Here is a 25,072-nt window from a genome sequence, read left to right as displayed (position 1 = left end):
GAGGCAGGCATTTGTTCGTGGAGCTCGGAAGAGCCCACCCCCTTCGCTCCATTGTCCTGCTCGAAGCGCGGGTCGCATTGCGAAGCGAAGCCTTTCGGCCGAGCGACGCGACGTGGTTCGGAGACCCGTTTCCGTAGAACGCTACATGTGTCGACGATGGCTGGTAACCACGGGGCAAACTAGCGGGAAACAGGCGTCAGGGTAGCGGCCCTCCACTGTGTTGTCTGCCCTGGTTGCTTCGAACAGCTCGCCCCGCCACGGTGGTCTAGTGGCAATAAAGAGAAAAAAAAGCCACGGTGGTCTACTGGCTAAGGTGCTCGGCTGCTGACCCGCAGGTTGCGGGATCGAATCCCGGCTATGGCGGCTGCATTTCCGATGGAGGGGGGAATGTTGTAGGCCCGTGTACTCAGATTTGGGCGCACGTTAAAGAACCCCAGGTGGTCAAAATTTCAGGAGCCCTCCACTACGGCGTCTCTCATAATCATATGGTGGTTTTGGGACGTTAAATCCCACAAATCAATCAATCAATGCTTCGAACGGCTCTCGCAAGAGCACAACCACCTCGAGCGCGGATAGAAGTTGCGTTCATCGAAACGTCAACGTTTAAGGCAAATGACTTATTTTTTTTAAACAATATTGATTAGTGTTTTTCGATTTTGGAGCGGTCCATAAATGGGGAGACCAATAGCTTAGTCAATTCATTGGCTTTCTTGTGTCGTCTGTGTGTTTGTAGACGATGTTCTGTTGTTTCAACTTATCACCCGTTCAGTTAGGGAAGCTTTGTTATAGGGATATTGTTATTTTTAATTACTTGGGCTTTTTGTTTTTAAGAGACTGGTTGGTCGTACAATCGAAGTGTATCGCGGTGCGCATGTGTGATGAACGTGGCGCTATGTTATTCAAGGCTTTCTTTTCTATTATAATTTTGAAATGAGGCGCTTTAGCGTGCATCAAGTTCAGGAACTGCGCACAGGCGATCATGCCGATTCTTTTCTCATTCATCTTCGAAAGCTGCGTGCCAATGAGTTACTTTTCTATACCGCTTATAGCGTGTATGTTTGAATATGTGGCACCAAAAGATGCTTACGTGCCTTAGCTTTGAAAACTATTTTCGTCATTTTCTTTTCGTATGTGTGGCCATGGCCTAGTGCGTGAGATACTACTTTCGTCATGGCGTGGCAGTGAAGTGCGGGGCGTCTTGGATTCTGTGCGGTGTCGTCCACGTCTGTGAAATGGCGTGCGAAAAAAAAAATAAAGCGCATTGGTAGACGACCGAAACACCGAAAGCTCTCGGACAGTGGACATTCATGATTTCCTTGAATATTACGCAGCAATATTCTTGATTGATTGATTTGTGGGGATTAACGTCTCAAAACCACTATTTGATTATGAGAGACGCCGTAGTGGAGGGCTCCGGAAATTTTGACCACCTGGGGTTCTTTAACGTGCACGCAGCAATATTCTTGAGGAGGCTATGTCACAAACGAGTGCAATTTTCGTTTCGCCCGCGCGCCCCTTCGTCCAAGGAAGGGTACTTTTGTATTGGGAAGAGGACATACGGCGACTAACGACGCAGCAGCGGCCCCGCCGCGTCTTCCCTACACCTGTACCGAAAGGAGGGACATGTGTTCGAGGAAAAAGAAATGACTTCGAGAGGGGACGGGACGTCCCGAAAGAGTTTTGACTGCTTTGAAACCCGATTCAGCAGTTGACGTGCAGCCAGCAAGAAGTGCGGTCGTCGTTGTCGCGAGTCTCGCGTAGGCGGCGAGCATGGAGTGACCCCCGCCACGTATCGAGACGGATGCAATACCGGACACCCTCGTCGTCTACTAAGCTGGAGAGATCTTCAGCGACACCCCCGTCAACTCCCCTACGTGTACCAAAAGCTGGCCTGGTCCGTATGGTACTTTTTATTGTGCTTTTTTTTAAACTGTTATATTATTTTAACTAGCTATTAATTCTAGTTGTGTGCACTGCGTCACTCGCAAAAATTCGGAAGCGCGACCATGATCTTTTTGTAAATTTTTCTCTGTATCTTCTTCAAATTCATCATGTTCTTATTTTATTAACACTGCACGTATTTGTCTTGTTTGTACCACTTGTAGTGTTATTTTAGGGCTAGCATAGTTTGCTTTGTTGTTCTTTTCATCGCGTATTAATGTTTTTTCCTCTCTATTATTTTTGTAATCTCCTGGCCATTGCCCTTGTTTTAATTAAACGCTTGCTTGTCTTTAAGCAAATCTCCGTGTCTGCTCTGCGAGTGCGTCGGTCAGGCCCATACCTCACCAAACGTGCAACCGGGTTCCGCACGTGTCGACCAACCTGCTAATAAATTTGAGATGTACCCCTTCGAGGCCTTTCAGGCGTCGCAGGCCGAAGCGTAAAGTGGAAGCCTGCGAGTCTGCCGCACGTCGATGTTTGATCGGCGGGACCTCACCCAAAGTGTGTGACAGTCCTCATGCATTGCTATGATAGATACTTTGAAAACATTAATCTTAATGTATTAGTTCTGCGTGGCGTTGACGGAGGCGGGTAGGCGGTTTCACTGAGACGTCATTGGCAGAAAGTAATCGAAGAAAAGGTTCGTCTCGCAACTTGGCACTTGCGGTCGGTTCGCGTTGATGTGTAAGTGGGTCGCGAGAAAAGGTCGTTTCATTGGCGAAGCTAAGTTAGCCGTAATTTGTGCGCGTGTCTTTCAGGAAAGCTATTATCATGATAAAGGGGTGAGTGTCAAAAACATTGGCTAATTCCCACCACTAGCCACTGGCCCACTAAAAATGAGGAATGCCGTAGTTAGCCCAACATATGGCAGCGGAGCGATGTCGGCGACCCGAAGAGCCCGAGTACGACGAACGAAAGGATACTAGAGAAAGGCAAAAGCAATGACGGCTACGAAGACCCCTAGTACGCCCAACGAGAGGATACTAGAGAGAAGCACAAGCGATGACGGCTACGAGAAGAGCCCGAAGCGATGGAAGGCCTATATGCCAACGGCCACGTGCTCGTAGGTCGAAAGCTTGGTTTCCGTGCGAATTTCTGCCTGGAATTTGGACATCCTTCTGTGTTTGACCGTCTGCGGTTTAACGCGAATCTCCCTACTACGAAAATGAACGCAGAAACAACGTATATACCCTAATCTAGCGAAAACCTAGAAAAAAAAACCTACAAGCAACGAAGAAACAACCTGAGTCACCCAGTTAAGGCCTTATAGAAACAACATGAGCGGGCAGATTTGTCCTCAATATTCGTCCAGTTTCGTTGTCTCCAGCTTTGCGCGGCTTAAACAGTTTTGTTTGTTTGTGTTTGTTTGTTTGTTTACTGAGTATAGCATGCAGCTTAGGGGCCCACGCATCTTGTCACCCATCCGTAGATTTCATGTGGTGTGATTACGTTCAAAACAAGACGGTCGACACAGGCCTGAAAGGCCATCAAAGCTCGAAACCAAGTTAAAATGAACGATTTGAAATAATGTAACTAAAACTAATAACGAATAATTATTCTCGGTGATTTCCTTAAAAATGGCTAAAGACACTCCAAAAACATGCGGTTGACGCGACGCTTATGCCACCCAAAAAAAGGCCGCCACCGGCTCGCCACGCAAGCGCGCTATTGCTCTTCCCACAGTTGCCTACGTCGCTACACCTGAATCAGGTAAAACAATGTGACGTGACTCGCTGCAGTATTTCAACTGCCGTAACAAGGAGCAAGTCAATAAAGCGCAGCACAAAGTCATGCACCGCATGTCACACACCGATTCACACGTCCAAGTCCAGAGGGCCCACGATGCGGCAGTCGGAGTTGGCCTGACTGTCCCAAGGTAGGAGCAGCCCGCAGCGCGTTGAGTAGTGCGCCTTATGACTAATAATAGTTTCCTATCCATCCATTCATACACCCTATTTGAAGTCTATGGACGACTGCTACGCGCTTATGCTTTGTCTGCTCTGTGGTTGAGGTTGCACGTATGAAAAAATGAACATGCCAACGCATGATCAGTAACCATTATTGCTAGCTGTCAATAGCTTCACCATACACTCCTGGTGCAGATCGTGCTGCATGCTCGCAATGGACGGACACCAACCGTCGGAGTCATCTGGCGCGCGGCCGGACTGTCAAGAAAGTGAAGGACGTGGTCTGGTGTGCCGGGTGTGCCGACCGTGGTCCGCGCGGAGGCGCAGACCGGGCAGCCGGTGTTTCCGGGTGGGGGCGCGACGTGCGGACGACGACCAAGACGCTTCCTCACCGAGGTCCTCGCCGCAGCCATTGTGGTCGTCCGGCGACGGCGACTGGGAAGACCTGACCGAGCAGCGGCGGTCGTCATCGTACCCCCGCGAGGTCCTGACGTCGCTCGAGTCCCTGTGGAGAGAGCGGACGCTATGCGACGTCGAGATCGACGCGTCCGGCGAAGGCGTCGTCCAGGCACACAGGTATGCGTAACGTGTGTACACTCATAAAACGCGTTCAGACGTACCGTATAACTAGGAGGAGGAGAAGGAATAAACTATATTATGAGAAGCCAGCAGGTTTAGGTGGCTGGGCCTATGGGCCTTCCATGAGGGGACGTCGAAGGCCTTCCTGGACGCCGCCTCACGGTCGTGCTGGGTCGCCCAGGTTTGGTCGTCAAGGCTCCGCAGATCCTCATGGAGCTTCGACGAAAGGGTCGTGGTGTTAGTGTCTGTACTGTGCCGGGCACTCCCACAGCATATGCGGAAGCGTATAACTAGACTAATAAGATTTTTCGGGCACTGCTCTCCGTTGCATTTTGTGCTTTACACACGAGTACGACTGACCGCCACAAGTAAGCCGATCGAGCAAAGATAATCGTTACTCCTTTGGAGCAGCTCCTATATTTGCCGCTTCGGTACCGCGCACATCGGCCGCCAGGAATACCAAGAATAATACTATAGACGTTCGCTGCAGGGCTTTATAGTTCGCAAAACACTTGAACGCGCTCAAGCATCTCCTTCCTGCGCACCTTTCAGCGAAGTCTCACTGGGCGTCACCATAAGGCCCTTTGGGCAGTAATAAATATGCGTGACTTCCCACCCCCAACTCTTTCAAAAAAAAAAAAAAAGCCCCGAGGGCTGCTATTTCTACACGCTACAGGCAGTGTTTTCTGGCACTACCGTTGCATCCATATAGAAAACATCTTTTGACAGAAGGCTTGAATGGGCGGTGTCCAAGGAGCTTTGAAGTATGCAAGAGCACAGGGGATTGCTTGAGATTTGTTTTTGCATTTATGGTTTCATTGCTATGCCTTTTTGCATCTCTCGGGTTCCTTCCATGCCTGCCATCATGCGAGATTGAATGAATGGTGATCATGTGTTCTATGTTCCCGATAATACATTTCAGTTGTCAATCAGCGCTGATCCTCGTCGGTTCCTTGTCTTTGTTTCACGCGCATGTTCAAGTCATAATTTCATCTGCATGAGTTGCGGTAGATATTCTTTGTACTGTCATGCCAGAGTCCAGGATGGAGTTCTTTTATCTCTCTTGTGAAAGTGTCTCGTACACGAGATGAGTTTTCCCTCCATCTGGATCCGCTCCTGGGCATGCGCAGAGTGGTGCTGGCGGCCGGCATCCCGTACTTCAGGGCCATGTTCACGAGCAACCTGCGCGAGTCGCAGGCGCACAGGGTCTCCATCAAGGGCGTCGGCCTGCGAGCCATGGAACTCATCGTGCGCTTCGCGTACACCGGTCGCATCGAAGTGGACGAGAAGAACGTCTGCCAGCTACTGCTCGCCGCCAACATGCTACAGGTATAAAGGCCTTAATGTTACGTCACGCTTTTTTCTTTCATAAGAAAATTGGAGACGACAGTATATTCTTAAAGGGCCACTCATTACCACGCGTTCAAAGACGGGGAGGCGTTTTTTTCTCCTGTCCTTCGCTACCCTTCGCACACGTGACGCATCCTCCTCGCCCCCTTAGTTCTTAAAAGCGCGTAAACAATGTCAGCACTAACCGCTAGAGCAATGCCACCTAGAAGAATACTTTCAAGCCTGCTCATTGCCGCCGTGACGTCACTCGTTTGGGCCGAGCGAATGCACCTATGGGAGGCTGTGGATCTATTGCCACCATTATCTCCCGTTAAAAGATAAAACTTTCGCAGCCAGTTTCACATCCTTAAAAGCTTTATTCTGCCCCTTGCGTCAGAAAAGGCGCTTGTTTAAAATATGTATTACGCTTAAAAGCGTTTGAGAATTTATGAGTGAGCCATTTCTTTCACGAAAAAGTAAGAAAGACTGTGCGCAATCGTATAGACGCGGTGGATTTATAAGGTTAAGATTTGATGGTTAAACGAAGTGACGAAATGAAGTGGCGACTCGCACTGGTGCGTAGTCGCTCATACTACTTTGAGCCTGGAAAAAAATGTTAGTACTGGGTCTCGATTAAACCGTTTAGCCCGCGTGGGCACTTCTACATCAATGCCGCTAGTTGGATCGCTATATTTGGTAGTGGTTCTTAAATATTCTAGCTTAAACTAGAACTTACACACCAAAAAAACTAAAAAAGTGATTTACCGTAAGTGTCTACAGATATCTCAATTTCAAGGAAACCTATTAAGCGAAGGTGCTGGCGAGAGTGGCGCAAAATTATAATACCGCAATAACCTGGTTGGAACGCCGGCAAGAAAACACTATGCACAAAACTGATACACTAAGCAATGCAAAAGCATCCCTTCCTTTTTTTTTTCTGAACCAAGTAAATGAAGGTAACGCAACAAGTCCACGGTGCAAATCACCAATAACAAAATGTTTACCAACGCTGAAGGGAAAACGCCTGTTCTGAAAATGTACTGCCACGCGCGTTTATTACTTTAATGCCAGGGCCGTGCCCAGGGCTTACGTTTACAAGTCAGAAACACACACGAAACACTTACTTTAGTGCAAGAACGGAACACGGTGGAGATGGTGATATACTATAGAACGACTTCAAAATACGAAGTACGGGCACACGTACCTTCGGGTCACGAAGAAAACGGATGTCGACGCCAGCGGCTCGACGAACAAAACGCTATACCGTTTCTTTCTTCGGTTGTCCTTATACGGAAACGAGAACACTCGCAACTTTGGTCCGTTTGCCGCGAAAATTAGCCACGCAGCATTGTCCAACTGTCCGGATTTGAAGTTGTACACATTGCGAAAAAAACTCCCAAGCATTTCCCCGAGGGTGAACATGGTTAAGTGCGAATACACGGGGTGATGCTATGAGGGGTATTTATTAATTCGCACTATTATATTTATTAATCACACTATGGTGCCTTTATGGTGTAATGGTTCCTGGGAATCGCAATTGGATCACACGGGGGAGTTTACTTTAACAAACTGGCGAATGCCAACGGATTTTAACTTTACTCCCCCTCACGACCCGCTCTCGACGGGAGACTGAGAGAGAAGGCGGGCGCGCGAGAGAGAGGGGTGCGCGCGCAGCTGCAGCGAGCGAGGAGAGCGGAGGAGCGAGCGAAGGGGGAGGGGGTATAAGGCGCGTTACTGACACCGGTATCAGCGTCGCGTCCGTGGCTTATTCGGTAGAGCGTCGCGCTGCGGCCCGCCAAGTCCTCTTTCTTTTAATGATAGAGAGAAGACTGCGGACGCCGCCGACGGCGGTGGATGGTTTGGGGTCGCTTATAAAGTGTATTCACACTTAATATCCAGCGCACAAAGCGCATCACGTATGGACGCTGCAGTTCTCGGGCGCGGGAAAGCACGGTCTTTCTTCTCAGTCGCCAACAAGCACTCCAGCACGCCACGACAGCGTTCGTCACTGCGTGTCCGTCGAGCGACGAGAGCAAGGCACGTCTGTGATAGCAAAACACGGCAACTTAAACGGAGTGACGTCAGAGCCCACAGCCGATACAGTGAGCAGGCCAGGAATTATCTAGGTGTCGTTGGCTAGGGCCTGTCAGGATACCCGCCGTTGGCGCCGCTTGCGCAGTTGTAAGCACACCAAAAGAAGTGTTATCGGTTGATCGTGCACGATATTCACGTCAGACAAGGAAGAAAGGATGGGCGGCTGCCTGGCAAATGAATGCAGGAGACATGTCACGTTTGATATTTCGCGTATATGGACCAATCAAGAGCATGTACGCTACAGACGCCACGGGAACTATATTGTTTTCGTCACAGAAGTGCGCAAGAAGGAAAATAAATATTGAGAGTATTCGTTTTTTCTTTTTGTATTTTGAGAGTCTGGTGAGTGGCCCTTAAAAAAAAGCACGAAGAATAAGGGAAAACTTTGGCACACGGTCCATATAACGACATATTTATAGTAGGTGCGTTGCTTATAACTGTACCACGCTCGTAATCAGCCAAGCCTTTTTTTAAATTACTGCTTTATTGCCAAATTCCAGGGTCTCATTTACTAATGTCCGAAGTTTGAAAGTCAGCCCGTCGACGAAAATTAGCTCTATTTTCGGAAAAGGACGCGATTCCGTTCCCAGTCTATCCCGGGGGGTCACGAAAATGTGGAACGATTTCGGACTCATTCCGATTCCGAAGTGCGTGGCAACTCGCTTGTGTCGAGATTTGGGAAATCTTTGTAACGTTTAAATGACTTTGCGTAAGAAGGACAGAAAACGGGGCGCGTCGCTGCCTGCTCGCCGAGCTCCAGCCAATCAGCGGAGGCCCCTAGGCGGACACGTCGAGAATCGTGCCCCATGCATGCACATCGACAAATCACGTGATCTCTAATAGAGACAGTCTTTGCCTGCACTGCGATCTATAATGTCACGGGGTCGTGACGTCGGCGAGGGCTACAATCGACGCGTTCAGTTTGAAACCCTTCATTTGGCCAATCTCGTAGCCGGGGGGAAAAAAAACTCAAACTACAGCAAGAAATGCACGCTTTCTACTGACATCGGTGACCAGAGTGTCGGTCGTCGAACATATGATACTCGATGGGACAAGTCGTCTTATATACATCACGCATAGAACTTTGCAGCCTTACCCCCTGTCACACAGGTCCCGTTAATTAGGGAGGCGATCGCCGGGCTAATTCCAAGGGCTGAACTATCGGCCCCCCGAACCGCACCGCGAAAGCGTGGACAATTTAGAAGTGGTCCTTTTTGGCGCGCCAGCGGACGCCGGCTGTGGCCCAAAGAACAATTCAGAGACGAGAGTTGATAAACAAACAAAATTATATTCTCAATAATGGCAGATCGAAAACAACACACAAGAATGCACACTTCACAATAGTTGCATACAATGTCACCAATCAAACAACGTACTACACAGTACACTCAGCCACACTCGACACAACGGACACAGACAACAATACGCACTACAATGCAGTCGCATGCATTGAACAACCAAGACACTTAAAGACTAAAGAGATAGGAAACCTATTCAGTCCAAAGTTCTTGGAACAAGAGTCTGGATGATACTCTTCCGAGAATCACTCACTCAAAGTCCAGCGTTGTTGTCGTTCCGCTGCCCCTGAAGTTTCTCTTCCAGGAAACCTCGCGTCTGCAGTTGGCTTCTCTCCAAGCTTCCAACTTCTTCGCCGGAAACACGTCGGCTTCACACACGCAGCTGTTGCCACGCGTCTTCGCTCGATAGCGATAGACACACGCTCTTGCCTGTAGCTCGAGCCTTCACCCCTCAGGTGGAAATCCACTTCTTCTCCTGCTTTGTCTCCACGGACAAAACCTTCGCCGACTACACGGCGGAATCCCTACGCGCTCTGGCGCTAACTTCCGTCTTCTCCTGCTCTCTCGTCTCGGCTGTTCGATTAAATACCTTCCGCGCGAGGTTCCAGAAGGTTCTCGTCATTTCGTCGGCGCGATGCGCAGCGGAGGCTGGGGGAAGGCGCGAGACTGTACGAGGGCCGTCCCCGACAGATGACTCAACCCGGCATAACACGCCCCTTTCCTTCAAGAAATTTCCAGTGCTTGCTCGGCCGCCGACGTGGGGTGAGGAGGTTCGTTGGCGAAGCCACGCTTCCGAGAGGAGAGGGAGCGCCCGGGGAGCCTTGGATGTTTGTTTTCTTTTTTAGATGCGGAGCATCTTATACTCGCGCCTTGTAGTGCGCCGTCCGCACCGCTTCTCGAACATTCGACAGCTGACGCGCGCGCATGCGCCGTCGCGCCGTCGCCCACTCTTCCACCATCTGTGCATCCCTTCCTCCTCTACACACCGCGCGCGCTTCACTCCTCCACCATCTGTGCACCCTTCCTCCTCTACACACCGCGTTCGACATCTACAATTCTCCTGATTCTCCAGTGGACGCGCATGTGGCGTCGCGCTTCGAGAACATTCAACAGCTGACAGTGCATGAGCCGTCGTGTCGTGCTATATATATACTCAAGGTCGGCGCTCGCTCGCTCAGTTGCCGCTCGTCGGTTGGTTTGTACGGCGCGTCGACGTCCAAGGTCGCGGTGAAATGAATTCCAACGAATCCACAAACACAATGATCGACGTCCCTTCGACCAGCGCCGCCCTTTCGCATACGTGTGTACGTGTTCACTCATTTAACACCCCCTCCTACAACCACGTTAACCAATTTAGCCATCGACCCAAGTAAGTCGCAATTTAACACCCCATTTCACAACCACGTTAACCAACTTAGCCATCGACCCAAGTAAGTCGCACTTTAACACCCCGTTAACCAGTTATATGGTCCGCATCCTCCTCAGTGTTCCCCCGAGGGAAGCTGCGGGCAATTTTTTTTCTTTTGACCTCGCGGCGTCTCTCCCGCGCGTTATCGCAAGAATTTGGCGGCGCGCCCATTTTTAGCGCTCGTTATGTGACACCCCCGTATTCACAAGCGCTCCTCGTCTCGACTTTCACCCTTCACTTGACAGAGTTGAGCACTGCGCCGCTGCTCGGCTGAAAATGACGCTGCGCTGCTCGATAATCGCACCACATAATCGCTGATATGCAGTGACTTGCCGTGCCTATAGAGAGGGCGCTTCCATCGGCTTTCTCAAGTGAAGGTGAAGCGTTGAGTGAAAGGACGTTCTAGAATACGGGGGTTAGCCCTGGTGGTCGCCCAAACTCTGGATTAACCCTGACGGCGTGACTGTTCGTGTCTTTCGTGCAATCGTATAACAAAGCGACTTACTACAATCGTGAAGTTTCTCGAACAATGAGGCACGGCCTGCACCGCGCATTCCCAACAGTTTTTTTTTGTGGGCGTAAACAGAACAAAATTGAAATAGGAAAATCGCGTGAATATATCGCGCGCAGTGAATTGGGGATCGCGTATTGGGAGGATACTTTCTTTTGTTTACTTCAATCTTGTAGCGCTACATTGTCCCTCTTGATTTGAAATGTGAGGGAATATCACAGCACAGCCCAACGCTGTTAAGAATGAGTGGCGTACGACGGATTTTCTGAATAGCCGTATCTACTTATTAACTGGCAGCCTTCATTTATGGCGGTTAAGTAGTGTTTTAAGATTGTTAAGTGACTATTGATATTGGCTACATTATGAATAGATGATTGGATTACCTAAGCGATGAGTAACTTCGGTTACTTTATGTGAAATTACGGTACAAGCGTATACAAGTGTATACGCTTGTATACAAGTGTATACGCTATCTGCACTGACGGCAGAAACAAAGTCGTCATTCTATATCAATCCAGTGATGTTCTCATTAACGCAAAGACGTCGGTTCCGGCTCCATTTTTTTTCCGCTTCCCGACATTCGACACAACAGTACGCATATATTCGGGAATCTTTTAGTATCATGGCAATACCAATCATGGCTATCGTCAAAAACTATCATCAATGCAGGCTTGCGCACACGCCTCTACGCACTCGAGATAGGTGATTATTGGGCGAGAGTAACATGCATCGAATGCAACCTTTATTTCTATAGCGAAGGAGAGTCATACAAACCGAACTGGTCTGGCGATGTCTCCCTTCTTTCCGTTCCGCGACGATTCAGAAACTATTTAACATTATTTTGTATCGTGTCGTAATTATTCATTAATTGGGAAAAGACTGCTAGCTATTCCGTTTGCGAAGCTAGATTTAATCATCACCATAATCATCATCAGCATCATCAGCCTGACTACGTCCACTGCAGGACAAAGGCCTCTCCCATGTTCCGCCAGTCAACCCGGTCCTGTGCTTGCTGCTGCCAGTTTATACCCGCAAACTTCTTACATCTCATCCACCCACCTAATCTTCTGTCTCCCCCAAACCAGCTTGCCTTCTCCAGGAATCCAGTTAGTTACCCTTAATGACCAGCGAAGATCCTGTCTACGCACTACATGCCCGGCCCATGTCCATCTCCTTTTCTCGATTTCAACTATGATATCCTTAACCCCCTTTTGTTCCCTAATCCACCCTGCTTCCTTCTTGTCTCTTAAGATTACACCTATCACTTTTCTTTCCATCGCTCGCTGCGTCGTCCTCAATTTAAGCTGAACCCTCTTCGTAAGTCTCCAGGTTTCTGCTCCATAGCTAAGTACCGGCAATATGCAGCTGTTATATACCTTCCTATTGAGGGATAGTGGCAATCTACCTGTCATGATTTGAGAGTGCTTGTCAAATGTGCTCCACCCCATTCTGATTTTTCTAGTAACTTCAACCTCAGAAGAGAGCAGCGCTTCGAGATAGGTAATAGTGCACTTCAAGTTGCAAAAGACTGTCTACTTAGGGCAGGTAATAACCACGGAGCCGAACCATGAGATTGAAGTAACTAGAAGCTAGATTTAAATTAGGTTTAACCACAGAACTCTTCTAAATTCCGGTGCCTCCGTTTTGGGACATTGCCCCAGGGACGTATTCGATGCTGTGTGTAATTTCATTGAAGCCACTAAACGTATTCCAACATAACGTTCACTTTAGAGGGCCAGTCAACCGGCTCCAGTTTTTTTTTTTTTTTTACAGTCCCCAAAGAAGCTCAGCAGTTTGTAGAGTAGATCACGGCAATTATGTTTTCCGAATATTACAGTGTTGAACACCGCACAGAGCTCGCATTTCGAAAAGAGATTCCCGCCGCACTCCTCTCCTACGCCTGACCAATCCTCCTTTTACGCGCCGTGACGCAAAGCCGCCGATCGGCGACTTGACGTAGCACGCAGCCCGTCGATTGGTCTAAACCAGTTACGACGACTGCAACGCCTTCCCCTCCCTGCGAGTGAGAAGGGTGGTGAGGCCGCGCGAAAATTTGAAACCAGCTGAAACCGATGTTCTAACCCCTTTACCTTAATTAATATGACACGTATTCGCAAAATTCTTGCGGCAGCGCGATCACAAAGCAATAGTGCGCATATTTCTCTATATAACAATTTTTGAGCCTTGGGATTGTTTACAGGTCTTTTAATAAATAGTCGAAAAATACTCGTGGGGCAATTTTTTTAAAAATATACGAAATGTAACGCATCCATCCCAAAATAATCGGGGCAGGTAAACATAGCTGTCTCGTCGGCTGCAAACATGAAATTATCGTTCTTGTAAAGCAACTCATTTACTTTCTTATTTTGTTTTTTCCTTGTCAATTACTTCTGTAATAATGTTTACATTATCTTTGTTGGTAAGCAATAGTGCCGTTACTATCCATATGTTACTATATTATCTTGGCCAATCCTCTTGAGTGAGTAAATTTGACATAGTATCCAGGCTACAAACAAGCGAAATCGTTCAACTGTTGTCGCAGTGCATGGCTGTCGTTGTGGCCGAACGCATTGATGTACATGTTCTCTCTCTTTCCCGCGTGGTGGGGACAGTGGAAGTGATTCTCCGAGCGGCACCGTTTTTAGGTGCAACGCATAACAAACGCCTGCTGCAGATTCCTCGAGCGCCAGCTGGACCCTTCCAACTGCATCGGCATCGCAGAGTTCTGCCAGCAGCACCACATACGCGAACTGCAAGACCGCGCCGAGCGCTTCGCCGAGCAACACTTCTCAATGGTGGGTACCCCACGTTACAGTAACACGTGCGCGCAGATACTACGTCATTCGGTATAACCACGGTGTAAGAAAAATAATTTAAATGTAGACACTCTCCGCCCGGCGCGACGGAGTGCGCGTGCAGATAATGTTCGGCTCTAGTACATGCATCGGCCGCAGTTGCGTCGGGGGCGCTGCGACATGGGGGCAGAGAGGATGAAAGAGGCGAACATTATATGGACGCGCCGTCTGGCGAAGTGTTTACGCCTAAATTATTATTTGTCTTACAGCGTGGGTATAACATCGAAAAAATAATGTGGACAGATTGCGCTAGTGGTGCATATAGTTGGAAAATAAATCTGAACGTGTGGCCAACCTGGCCAAAGCTCAGAGCCTGCCAAGTCGTTCCGGTAGGTTTGGCTGGCTTTGCGGTACTAGCAAGGCTTCGCTATATGTAGCGTAGAAGTACATTGATTGGTAGTCCGTGTGTACTAGCGCTCCCCTTCAAAGTATGAATTTCAACCTCGCCCAAGAAACAGAACTCTTTCAATGAAAAGTTTAAAGGAAAAAAGGCACGCCTTGTGGGGGGAAGCAAAGCGTTACCTTCAATCCCTGGCAGCTCCCTCGATGCGAAATGCCTCGCTTAAATTTTGGCGCGAATTCTTTACTCTGGCCACCACTACCGTCTTGAAGTTCACTTTCGCGCAATTTCTTCGGAAGGGCGGCGACAAATCTCCACTGCGAATGCCCGATGTCGTAGCTCAATCGCATCCGTTCAAAAAATCACACTGTCCCTTCCGTGTTCGCCTAAGATGAACCAAAGGCAATAGTCACCTTGGTCTCTTCATCTTAGTGAATTGTATCGCTGTCACCTCTCTTCCCTACGAAAGCTGTCTGAATTTCACGTGCCCCTTGCATTCAGTGCCTCCGAAATCAGTTTACCTTTGACAAAGCAACGACGTCATGCGATGGCGTCAGCATGCGACATCACTTCATGCGACGTCACCGCACCGTCGAAGTGACGTCACAAATTTTGCGCATTTTTGGTGTTATAGTGACATTGATTTAATTGACATGTGGGGTTTAACGTTCCAAAGCCACCATATGATTGATTATGAAAGACGCCGTAGTGCAGGGCTCCGGAAATTTCGACCACCTGGGGATCTTTAACGTGCACCCAAATCTGAGCACGCGGGCATTTCCGCCTTCATTGGAAATGCAGCCGCCACGGCCGGGATTCGAACCCGCGATATGCGGTTCAGCAGACGAGTACCTTAGGGCCTTTACACGCGCTACCTGCACAGCCGCAATGCACGTGCCGCGACCCCTACCGCACGCAAGCGGGGGACAAATAAGCCAATTGGCGACGCTGCGGGAAACGCTTGGAACGGCCCTTAGCCACTAGACCACCGCGGCGAGGCGTTATAGTGACGTGATATGGTGCCTTCAGCACATGATGAGAATTCTTATGTGTTACTAGACGATGGCGATCACTTTTCGCGTTTCGTGAAGCTTGCCGGCCGGCGCGGTTCTTAGCGTGGCCCACCACGTACGCAGGTGTGTAGACTGGACGAGTTCCTCTCCCTGCCGCGTTGCCGGCTGTTCGAGCTGCTGCGCAGGGACGGTCTCAACGTGAGCAGCGAGGTCGAAGTGTACGAGGCCCTGGTGCGCTGGGTGCGCCACGACGAGCGCCGGCGCGCCGGAGACCTCGAGCGCGCCCTGAAGAAGGCGGTGCGCTGCCACCGGCTCGCTCCGAGTTTCCTGCGACGTCAGCTGGCCCACTGCGCCCTCCTGAGGGACACGCCCGGCTGCGCCGACTACCTCGCGGACGTGGTGCGGGTGAGTGCTCCTTGACTTGACATGGCGTGTGTACCGCGTCAAGAGAGAGAGAAACAACATTTTTCGCGCATCCGGCGTGCGGGAAGTCACCGGCCGCGCAGGGCGCGGGTATTCCCTATCTAAACACTATGGCTAATAGTCCTATAGTCCCAGGCCCTAGATCTTGAGGACGTTGTGCTCTGGCTAGGCGTTGGATACTCGGGCTTCTCCGCTCCCGTTGTCCGGGGCGTCGGTTCCCTTTCTCGTCTGCTTTGCCAGGGCCTCCTCAAGCCGCTGGATGGCCCTTCGTTGTGCAGTTGAGTCTTGGGAGCGTATCCATGCTCCCACCTCTTCGGGATACGTGGCGTCCTGGCACTGCCCATTCCCAAAGCAGCGCGCGTTTGTGCTGCCTTGGCACCGACTAAAGACAGTGCGCTCGAAACTCGTTTGCGCTGCATTGAGAACGCGGTGGAAAGCTCAAGTCGAGGAGCGTTTCCGAGCACGGGGCTAATACAAAAAACCTCGCCGCCACTTCCCTCCTACGTCTGAGGTAACAGAGTCAAACTGGGACGATGCTTCCATGTAGGATTTTGTTTTACCCTTTTCAGGTAATTTTGCTCTATCGTATTTGACGAAACGGAACAGGAAATCCATACGATATCGCAGCAAATTTCAAAAATGGCAAAATCGTCCCATCATGATCAGTACATAGCGGTCGCAGTGCGCCTTCGCGGCTTCTGCAATCGGTCCTGGCGCATACAGAACGCTAGCACATTTGATTGAGAAGACTATGCGAAGCGACTTCTCGTTCACTTCGGGTGGCAGGCTCGAAGGCCCCATATGCACAACGTAGCGTAAGAATCACGGAGGCCACCCGCCACTGTGGTTTAATGGTTATGGCACCCGACAGTAAACCCGGAGGTCACAGGATCTATAGTCCCGGCCACGGTGGCCACATTTCGACAAAGATGAAATGTTAGAACTTATGTGCACAGTGTAAAATGTATACCTGTCGCCGCGCTGCCGTCATCGTTGTAATGGGGGCGGCGCGCTCGTCAACCTATCGACAGACAGCCGCTCCTCTGTTTGAGATGAACGAAACTAAAGTCAATTGTCATCGATTGACGTTAAATAGCCACACTTCATTGACATTTCCGGAGCCCTCCGCTACGGCGTCCCATGGTTTTGGGACATCAAACCTATGAAGCATGGGTAGGGGGGGGGGGGCGCAAAGTCGGCCTTCTTCATTGACATGATAGCGAGGGGGGCGCTGCGAATAACCTTCCCCCTCCCCCCCCCGACACCCTGAAGGGGAACCCACTGCAGGCCTATGGTCGAACCCTAATAATTACTATTAGTTACGAAGGCCATGCCTTTGTGTGGTGCAGGACCGCAAACGCTAGTCATGATTATGGCTGTTCATAACGCGTCACAAACACGTGCTTCATTTTCAGCTAACTTACACCTAACAATAAGAAAAGCACATACGCTACACCTGTCTAATTGATCATTTTTCTCAACCGTATGGAGCAAGACATATTTTTTCTGACACGTGAATCTGAGTAATTAACAATGATTCCTCGATGAACTGTTTGATCAGTAAGCATAGCAACAGGTATTTCAATACATAAGTTGTAGCACTTCTTTCCAAAATGTCGGAATATTTCATCTATGCTATAACTGTCAATCTTTAAACTTGGTAATTAACAAATACAGCTAAATTACCCTCAAAATCGTCACTTTAGCAAATTTTCAGCAGAAAAGTGCAATGCTTGTTAAAGAACGTCGGAATATTTCATTTATGATAAAACCCCATCTCGCTGAGCTAGAGACCAGTCGGGAAGCACACAACGACATCAAGCAATTTTACCGACAGAACGCCGCATTTTTCCACCCCCACATCCGAAACTTAACAGACCACGGGCGCTAACCCTACGCCTATTACGAACCCACACGTATACGCAGACCTTGCCAAGCTTCGCGTTTCCTATCCCGATGCGTACCCCAGCGACACGTGTCCCGCAGGCGGCCACACGGCGACACTGGCGCACATGCTCCGAGTGTGTAGAAACGCCCCTTCCGACTACCTCAAACAAGCGAGAGAGGTCCCTCGGAAGCCCACTTCACGCCGAAGAGCAATGGGCCGTCCAGCAGGCCCACGAAGCGGCAGCCAGGTACTCCTTATCGGCCGCTTCGTGGGAGACGCCCGCTACGCGCGTCCTGCGGGACAAAAATAAAGTTTTTCCATTCCATCCCATCTCTTCTTTCGCGTGCGCTAAATTAAAAAAACACGCACTTAGCGCAAGTCACGCGGTGGCGGCGCCAGGGGGGGAGGCACGAAAGGTATGGAGCCCCTACAAAACTGTCGCCTTGCCCTGCCTCTGCAGGACCTGACCTCGCACCGAGGCTGCAGCTGCTGCGGCGAGCGATGCCCCAGCGTGCCGTCCCTGCTGTACGTGGCCGGCGGTTACCTGCGCCGCTCGCTGAACACGGTGGACTGCTTCAGCGCCGAGTCGGACTCGTGGAGCGCGCTGCCGCCGCTGCCCTTGGAGCGGAGCGGTCCCGGAGGCGCCTTCCTCGGAGGACTGCTGTACGTGGTCGGCGGTCGAGTGCTCCGGCCGCCCACCGAACTGGGCGAGGACGTGCCCGTGGTGCACTGCCTCGACCCGGCGCGCAACTGCTGGAGCGAGCGCTGCCCCATGGGCGTGCCGCGGCACAGGCTGGGCGTCGCCGTGCTCGACGGTCTTCTGTACGCCGTCGCTGGATCACACGGCACAAACTGCCTCAGCAGCGTCGAGAGGTGAGAGCCGTTCAACGAGTCGAGCAAGCGGCCTTGCCGAACGAGAACTGTAAGCCACGGTGCAAGAATACTTTAAGGCGAGCGCTTGGCGGGGAGGGACCGAGTATGTTCTCGTTCGCGACCTGCCGACAGATGGCTCGCCGGACTGAGGACCGTGGCGGGCTGCTGGCAAATTCCGCAAAGCACATCTGATACGTGGGCGATGGTTTCAAAATATGAGAAAACCGGGTTATCGCGCGATATCAGCCACGCGACACGCCTAGAGCGGCGCCACGAAAGAGGGTTGATGGTGCGGTGAGGGTGTTGATTCCTACACCAAGAGGGGGGGGGGGGGGGGGGGAAGAGCCGGGGCAAAGTTTGTAGCGTCATCTCTCGGGGTCCTTGCCAAGCAGAGCATTATCGGGCAGCAGATAGTCCCGGAGTTCGCTCACCTAAAGAATTCTTGCACCGTGCTGTTAACCGAACACTGTCATTGACGAATTCAACAAACAGCGCGCAATCAAGCAGACGACAAATAAAACTGCGAGACCCTTCGCCAAAATACTAAGAGCGTCTTGTTCACTCCGGGCACTTCCCGTCTTTGCGACACGATTCGTGACGTCTGCAGTCTGTTCCCGTGACGTCAGGACGAAATAAGCTCTCGATTGGTCGGTGTGTCAGATATATCGGCTGTGAATTATCGCCTATACCCTGCTTTGTCATATGCAGTCGAATGTCCGTTCTGCCTCTTCTCGCACCGTCTATCGTGCGCGATAAACTTTCACTTCACTTCGCTTTCTGCTTTCGCGACAGCGCAAGCGGAAACAGCAGCGTGTACAGGGGAAAGGCGCAAAATCCTGACTGCCTCAACGCCTTCTGCTGTCATGCCTCGTGTTTCGCGAAGAAATAAGTGGAGAGGAAGCGCTTGTGGGGAGGAAGGTAGCGATGGCGAGAAAGAAACTACTTTCCTTTTAACTTAGTCTGGTTCAGGGGCCGTTTAATAGTTGAGTGCGATAACGATATCCGTACGCACGCACGCACACGCTATCGACTTCCCAACCGCCAGCCTGCCTTCGCTTCTCGGCGGACACCTAAAATGTGCCGCAAGGAAAGCCGAAATGCAAACGCCCCCCCCCCCCCCCCCCCGGCTCTTCTTTTTTTTGTTTAATTTGCAACTACCTCGAATTTTTGCTCGCGGCCGACGTAGCTTTTTCACTCGCGGCCGACGCAGCTTTTTCGCTCACAACCAATGACGCCGTCAACACCGGAATTTTCGCGAAACAGTCTCTTCGACAATGCCACGTCAAAAGCGCTTCGCTGTGCAAGTTATGCAAGTGAAAGACAGTACGGACAAAACAGCGAAGTCAGGGCACCGCAAGTGCCGACTAAAAAGCTGAAGAGGCACACAACGTCTAAGAAAGATGGCAGCCAAAAAATCTTATTCGTGCATGCCCAGGGAAGAAGCCATGGAACCTATCGAGGTTTACACTTGTGAGGCATGACTGTTCAGACACTTGATTTCTTAATGCAGGTCTCTCTCTTCAACATGAGCACCTACCAACTTTAGCTCTAACCCTCTTTGTCCGTAGCCTGCTCTAGCGCTGTTTGTTGAAGGTGTGTATGATCATCATCAGCCTGACCACGCCCTCTGCAGGACAAAGGTTCCTCCCATGTTCCGCCGCTCAACTTGGTCCTGTGCTTGCTGCTGACACTTTATATTGGCAAACTTCTTAATCTCATCTGTTAACCTAACTTCCTGTCTCTCTCTTCCCGCTTGCCTTCTCTGGGAATCCACTCAGCTATCTTTAATGACCAGTAGTTATCCTGCTTATGCGCTACACGCCCGGCCCATGTCCATTTGTTCTTGATTTAAACTATGATATCCTTAAGCCTGGTTTGTTCCCTGATCCACTCTGCTCTATTTGCTCTCTTCTTGTCTCCTAGGATTATATCCTACCATTTTTCTTTCCACGGCTCGGCTCGCTGCATCATTCTCAACTTAAGTTTAACACTCCTTGTAATGCTCCAGGTTTCTGATCCGAAGGTAAGTGCGGTAATATGCCGGTAAGTACCGGTAAGATGATTGTGCATATATATTACCATCTTAACTATAATCTGAAACCTCGCCATTAAAGCATCCCTGAGTCATTCAAAGGTCGAAACTTTGTTGTCGTGCTGCAGTTGTGCACGAGTCCACGTAGCCACGAGTATTTTTTTTTTCGGAATGATCGATCAATAGCCGAGACTAACTGGAAACACGACCCTCACCCGTATCACTCATTAACAGAAAACCAGGGGCCGTCCCAAGCATAGGCATGACTCAGGAAGAGGGCAAGCAGCCACACCACCCAATCATCTAAGAAGAGCACCAAGTCTACGCCGCAACCTATACGTCTGTCAGACCTGCTCCGCCATTGTTCGTTGTGCAGGGATAGGGCCATGCACCTATTTGATGATGATGGCGACCCAGCACAACTGATGTTACATTTGAAAAACTGTTCACTTCCGTGAGCGTCGGCAGGATGTTGCCTTCGGGGATGCAAAGCCGTTTTGCAGCACGGCTGGAGAAGGGGAGATCACTTGTGTAGCTTGGGTGAGAGGAAGTGCTGGTGAGGCTTGAGGAGGGCAAGTGCCTCTTTTGCACACCCCCCCCCCCCCACCCCGCCGCTGCCAACGCTCTTGTTTTACTTCCCACCGTTGAAGACTTGGAAGTCGGGGACCAAAGGCAGGCCATCGGGAGAATCCCTTCATCACTTCCATTTTTACAACCACAGCTCGGCTCATCTTTCAGATTCGACCAATGAAAACGGGAGATGGAGAAGTGCTGCAGAGACACTTGCCCCCCCCCCCCCCGCCAAACGAAGGACTCTGCGCACGCCTATACTGCTAATCTATAAGGGTGCACATGAGAGGGAGGAGGTATAGGCAGTGGTCACCCTCCCTCTTAATGAACAGACCGGAACGCCAAGTGCACTCAATATCTTTACTCAGTCGTACCTGCTCCATCATCTTTGAAGTGCAAGATTGTGAGCCGAGAAGGCTTTTGACGATAACGGCAGCCGAGGACCACTGATGTCGCATTCCAAGAAATGTTTCCTTTTTCATTTTCACCTTCGGAAAGTCGAGGACCAAAGGCAGACCGTCGTGAGAAGCACGTCATCACTTCAAGGCCATTTTTGAAAGCATTTGGGAAGCTTGTTTTTCTCGAAAACGACCAAAGTGAAGAGGGTTGGGGGAGATGCCGCGATTAGAGTCACTGTGTATGCTCCCTAAAGGTAGCATGTACAGTAACTCAAGCCGCGGTGATACTACGTCCCCGCTAATGAAGGAAGGAAGGGACAGGAAAGGAAGGAAAGTTAGGGATGTTAACCAGAAGGACCGGTGCGATACGCAACAGTAAGAGATCCTTCACACACCTACGGTTGGAACCCGTAGGTATCTCTGGCCTGCATGGTTATAGGAACTCGCTGGGCGCTGTAAACTTTGCCCCTACGGGAGGCGGGCGCATTATTCGGTTGGCCACCGTGTTGCTGCAGGTACGACCCGTCGACGGACGAGTGGACAAGCGTGGCCAGCCTGTCCCTGGCGCGGTACGGCCTGGGCGCTGCCGTCGTTCGGCGGCGGCTCTACGCCGTGGGCGGCTGCGACAGCACCACGAAGTTCGGCACGGTCGAGCGGTACTGCCCCGAGCTTGACCGCTGGGACGTCGTGGCACCCCTGAAGGTGCCCCGCAGCGGAGCAGGCGAGTCACTATACGCTTTCCACATCCTCATATCACTGCTTTTACGCGAAAGCTGTTTAAATCTACCCTATGCCATCGTCGTCGCCGTAGCAGCAGCAGCAGTGGTAGTAGTAGTAGTAGTAGTAGTAGTAGTAGTAGTAGTAGTAGTAGTAGTAGTAGTAGTACATGAGCGAACTGGTCTGGTTGGTACATCACTAAGACTAAAACACAGTGTTATAGATTATAACAGTTCACACCGTGCCCTATTGATCTCGATAGAGCACGATCAGGATGAAAGTTCCCTATGGTGATTGACCCCCTTGTGCAGCATGCGTATACGGGAGCCAGTCGCGATTGTGAAATGTCTACAGGCGCGAGACCGATTCTAGACACGGCACGGTGATGAAGAGACGTCTGTCTGTCTTTCACCGTCCCGTGCCTAGCGCTGTTTGCGTAGCAGTAGCAGTCACGCAGGTCATGTGAGCAAAGAGGGGAGTGAATAAATAAAACTAAATTACGATAAAGATGCCAGCCAATCGCATACATTTGCACGCTTACAGGTTGACTCTCCAACGACTTTCAAGGCGTGGAAATTACTGAGTTCTTTCAGCAGTTGTTGGCATTCCTACTTACAATATGTGACGCTCAAATCCAACTTCAGATCAGTCAATACCATACAGGAAGCGTCCGACAACGTAAATACAAAAAGACCTCAGTCACACCCAAGTGATCGCGACAGAACTTCACTATCAGCGGGATTTCGGTTAAAGCGACATTAACTTCAAAATTATGCGAACAAGCGTCGGAGCGTTCTAAGCGTATTTTCTCACAACACAATAAATTACAGTCACACCGAAGTAATCCGGACAGGACACGAACTTTGTTTCAAGCGATATTTTGTTCAAAGCGAACGTGCTCCTATTGAAATAAAGCGACGCGGGACTTGCGTTAACACAGTGCGTGAAATTAAAAAATATATATACACCATCTTCCACTGAAGGGAAGCATGTGGGTTTGCGAAGCGGGGGTGTTCACTAGTGCTTCCATTCGTATGTTTCCGTGTATGTTTCGTTTGTGTGGAGTTGTGTATGTTGGCCCCTCCCGTCTGTGTTTATTACCGTGTGTGTGCCGCAAAGTGAACACCAAGTGCTGCTTGGAGAGTGCAACGGAGCATTATTTACGAGCGCACATTTGTGGCAGAGAGATGAACGGAAGAGGAGAAACGAGGCAGAGGCAGCGCTCTGCCACCTCCTCCCACTTGCACGCGCTCACGCGAGGAGAGGGATATTGTTGGCGCATGCGCAGTAGGAAGCGGACGGTCGCCAAGGGACGGACATAGCCCCGAGCATAACCTGCTTCGCATTTAATTAGTATAAAACACTTATCGAGTGTCTCACCTGTCCCGTTAATTAGGGAGGCGATCGCCGGGCTAATTCCAAGAGCCGAAGTATCGGCCCCCCGAACCGCACCACGAAAGCGTGGACAATTTAGAAGTGGTCCTTTTTGGCGCGCCAGCGGACGCCGGCTGTGGTCCAAAGAACAAGTCAGAGCCGAGAGTTGATAAACAAACAAATTATATTCTCGATAATGGCAGATCGAAAGCAATACACAAAAATGCACACTCCACAATAGTTGCATACAATATGTCACCAATCAAACCAATCAATCAACGTACTACACAATACAATCAGCCACACTTGAAACAACGGACACGGACAACAATACGCACTACAATGCAGTCGCATGCATTGAACAACCAAGACACTTAAAGACTAAAGAGGCAGAAAACCTATTCAGTCCAAAGTTCTTGGAACCAAAGTCGAGATGATACTCTTCCGAGAATCACTCACTCAAAGTCCAACGTTGTCGTTCCGCAGCCCTCGAAGTTTCTCTTCCAGGAAACCTCCCGTCTTCAATTGGCCCCTCTTCAAACTTCAACTTCTTCGCCGGAACACGTCGGCTTCACACCCGCAGCTGTTGCCACGGGTCTTCGCTCGATAGCGGTAAACACACGCTCTTGCCTGTAGCCCGAGCCTTCACCCCTCAGGTGGAAATCCTCTTCATCTCCGGCTTCGTCCCTACGGACCAAAACCTTCGCCGACTACACGGCGGAATACCTACGCGCTCTGGCGTTAACTTCCGTCTCCTCCTGCTTTCTCGTCTCGGCTGCTCGATTAAATACCTTCCGCGCCACCTTCCAGAAAGTTCTCCTCATTTCGTCGGTGCGATGCGCAACGAAGGCTGGGGAGAGGCGCGAGACGGTTCGACTGCCCTCCGCGTCGGATGACTCATCTCGGCGTGGCCACGCCTCCTTCGTTCTAGAAAAATCGCGGGCTTGCTCGGCCGCCGTTGTGGGGTGAGGAGGTTCGTCGATGAAGCCACGCTTCTGCGGGGAGAGCGCGCTCCCGGGGAGCCTTGGCCGTTTGTTTTCTTTTTCTTTCCTTTTTTTTTCTTTTGACTTCGCGGCGTTTCTCCCGCCCGTTATCGCAAGAATTTGGCGTCACGCCCTTTTTTAGCGCTCGTTCTGTGACATCGAGTCATGATACCGCGTGCAGCCGTTTCGTCTGTCTGGTATCAGTACTCAATATAGCCAGGCCCAAGAAGAGTTTAATAATAATGCACTTTAGAGGGAAACTAGGTGCTAGCGTCTATGGGAGCTGCAACGTGTCGCGATGAAGCCAGCGTAGGAATGATGGCTAGTACATAGAATGCCTAAGCTTCGTTTTTTTCCGCTCCGGCGTGGCATGCAGCTTCTTTGTCTCAAGACGAAGGTCAGCCGAATTTCAGCGTCGCAGTTCGGTTTCTTGACCCTCTTATTGCGATAGAAGTTATGCAGACAACCAGGGACATAGGCAGAAAGTTTCCGGGGGGGGGGGGGCACCACCTTGTTTTTACCACCTTATTCTTAAGTGG

At 50.4% G+C, this 25,072-nt stretch overlaps 1 protein-coding gene across 6 annotated transcripts in view; it reads left to right on the top strand.

Moving 5' to 3' along the window:
* The window catches only part of LOC119180546 (kelch-like ECH-associated protein 1), a 49,501-nt gene that overhangs the window by 9,554 nt on the left and 14,875 nt on the right, over positions 1 to 25,072 (top strand). Inside the window, exons 2-7 of one of the 6 annotated variants that reach the window (XM_075875209.1) lie at positions 4,044 to 4,424; positions 5,558 to 5,756; positions 13,713 to 13,862; positions 15,378 to 15,680; positions 18,047 to 18,459; positions 21,975 to 22,180. In XM_075875209.1, coding sequence (XP_075731324.1) covers positions 4,054 to 4,424; positions 5,558 to 5,756; positions 13,713 to 13,862; positions 15,378 to 15,680; positions 18,047 to 18,459; positions 21,975 to 22,180 — 1,642 coding nt within the window. In that variant the 5' untranslated portion in view covers positions 4,044 to 4,053. The remainder of the gene's footprint in view (positions 1 to 4,043; positions 4,425 to 5,557; positions 5,757 to 13,712; positions 13,863 to 15,377; positions 15,681 to 18,046; positions 18,460 to 21,974; positions 22,181 to 25,072) is intronic. The other 5 variants (XM_037431641.2, XM_075875210.1, XM_075875211.1 and 2 more) reach the window with 5 other exon arrangements.

This window comes from Rhipicephalus microplus, chromosome 10, assembly GCF_043290135.1.
Source record: "Rhipicephalus microplus isolate Deutch F79 chromosome 10, USDA_Rmic, whole genome shotgun sequence".
Lineage (NCBI taxonomy): Eukaryota > Metazoa > Arthropoda > Arachnida > Ixodida > Ixodidae > Rhipicephalus > Rhipicephalus microplus.
Note: the sequence above shows the minus strand (reverse complement) of the source record. Positions and strands in the feature narration are given on the sequence as shown.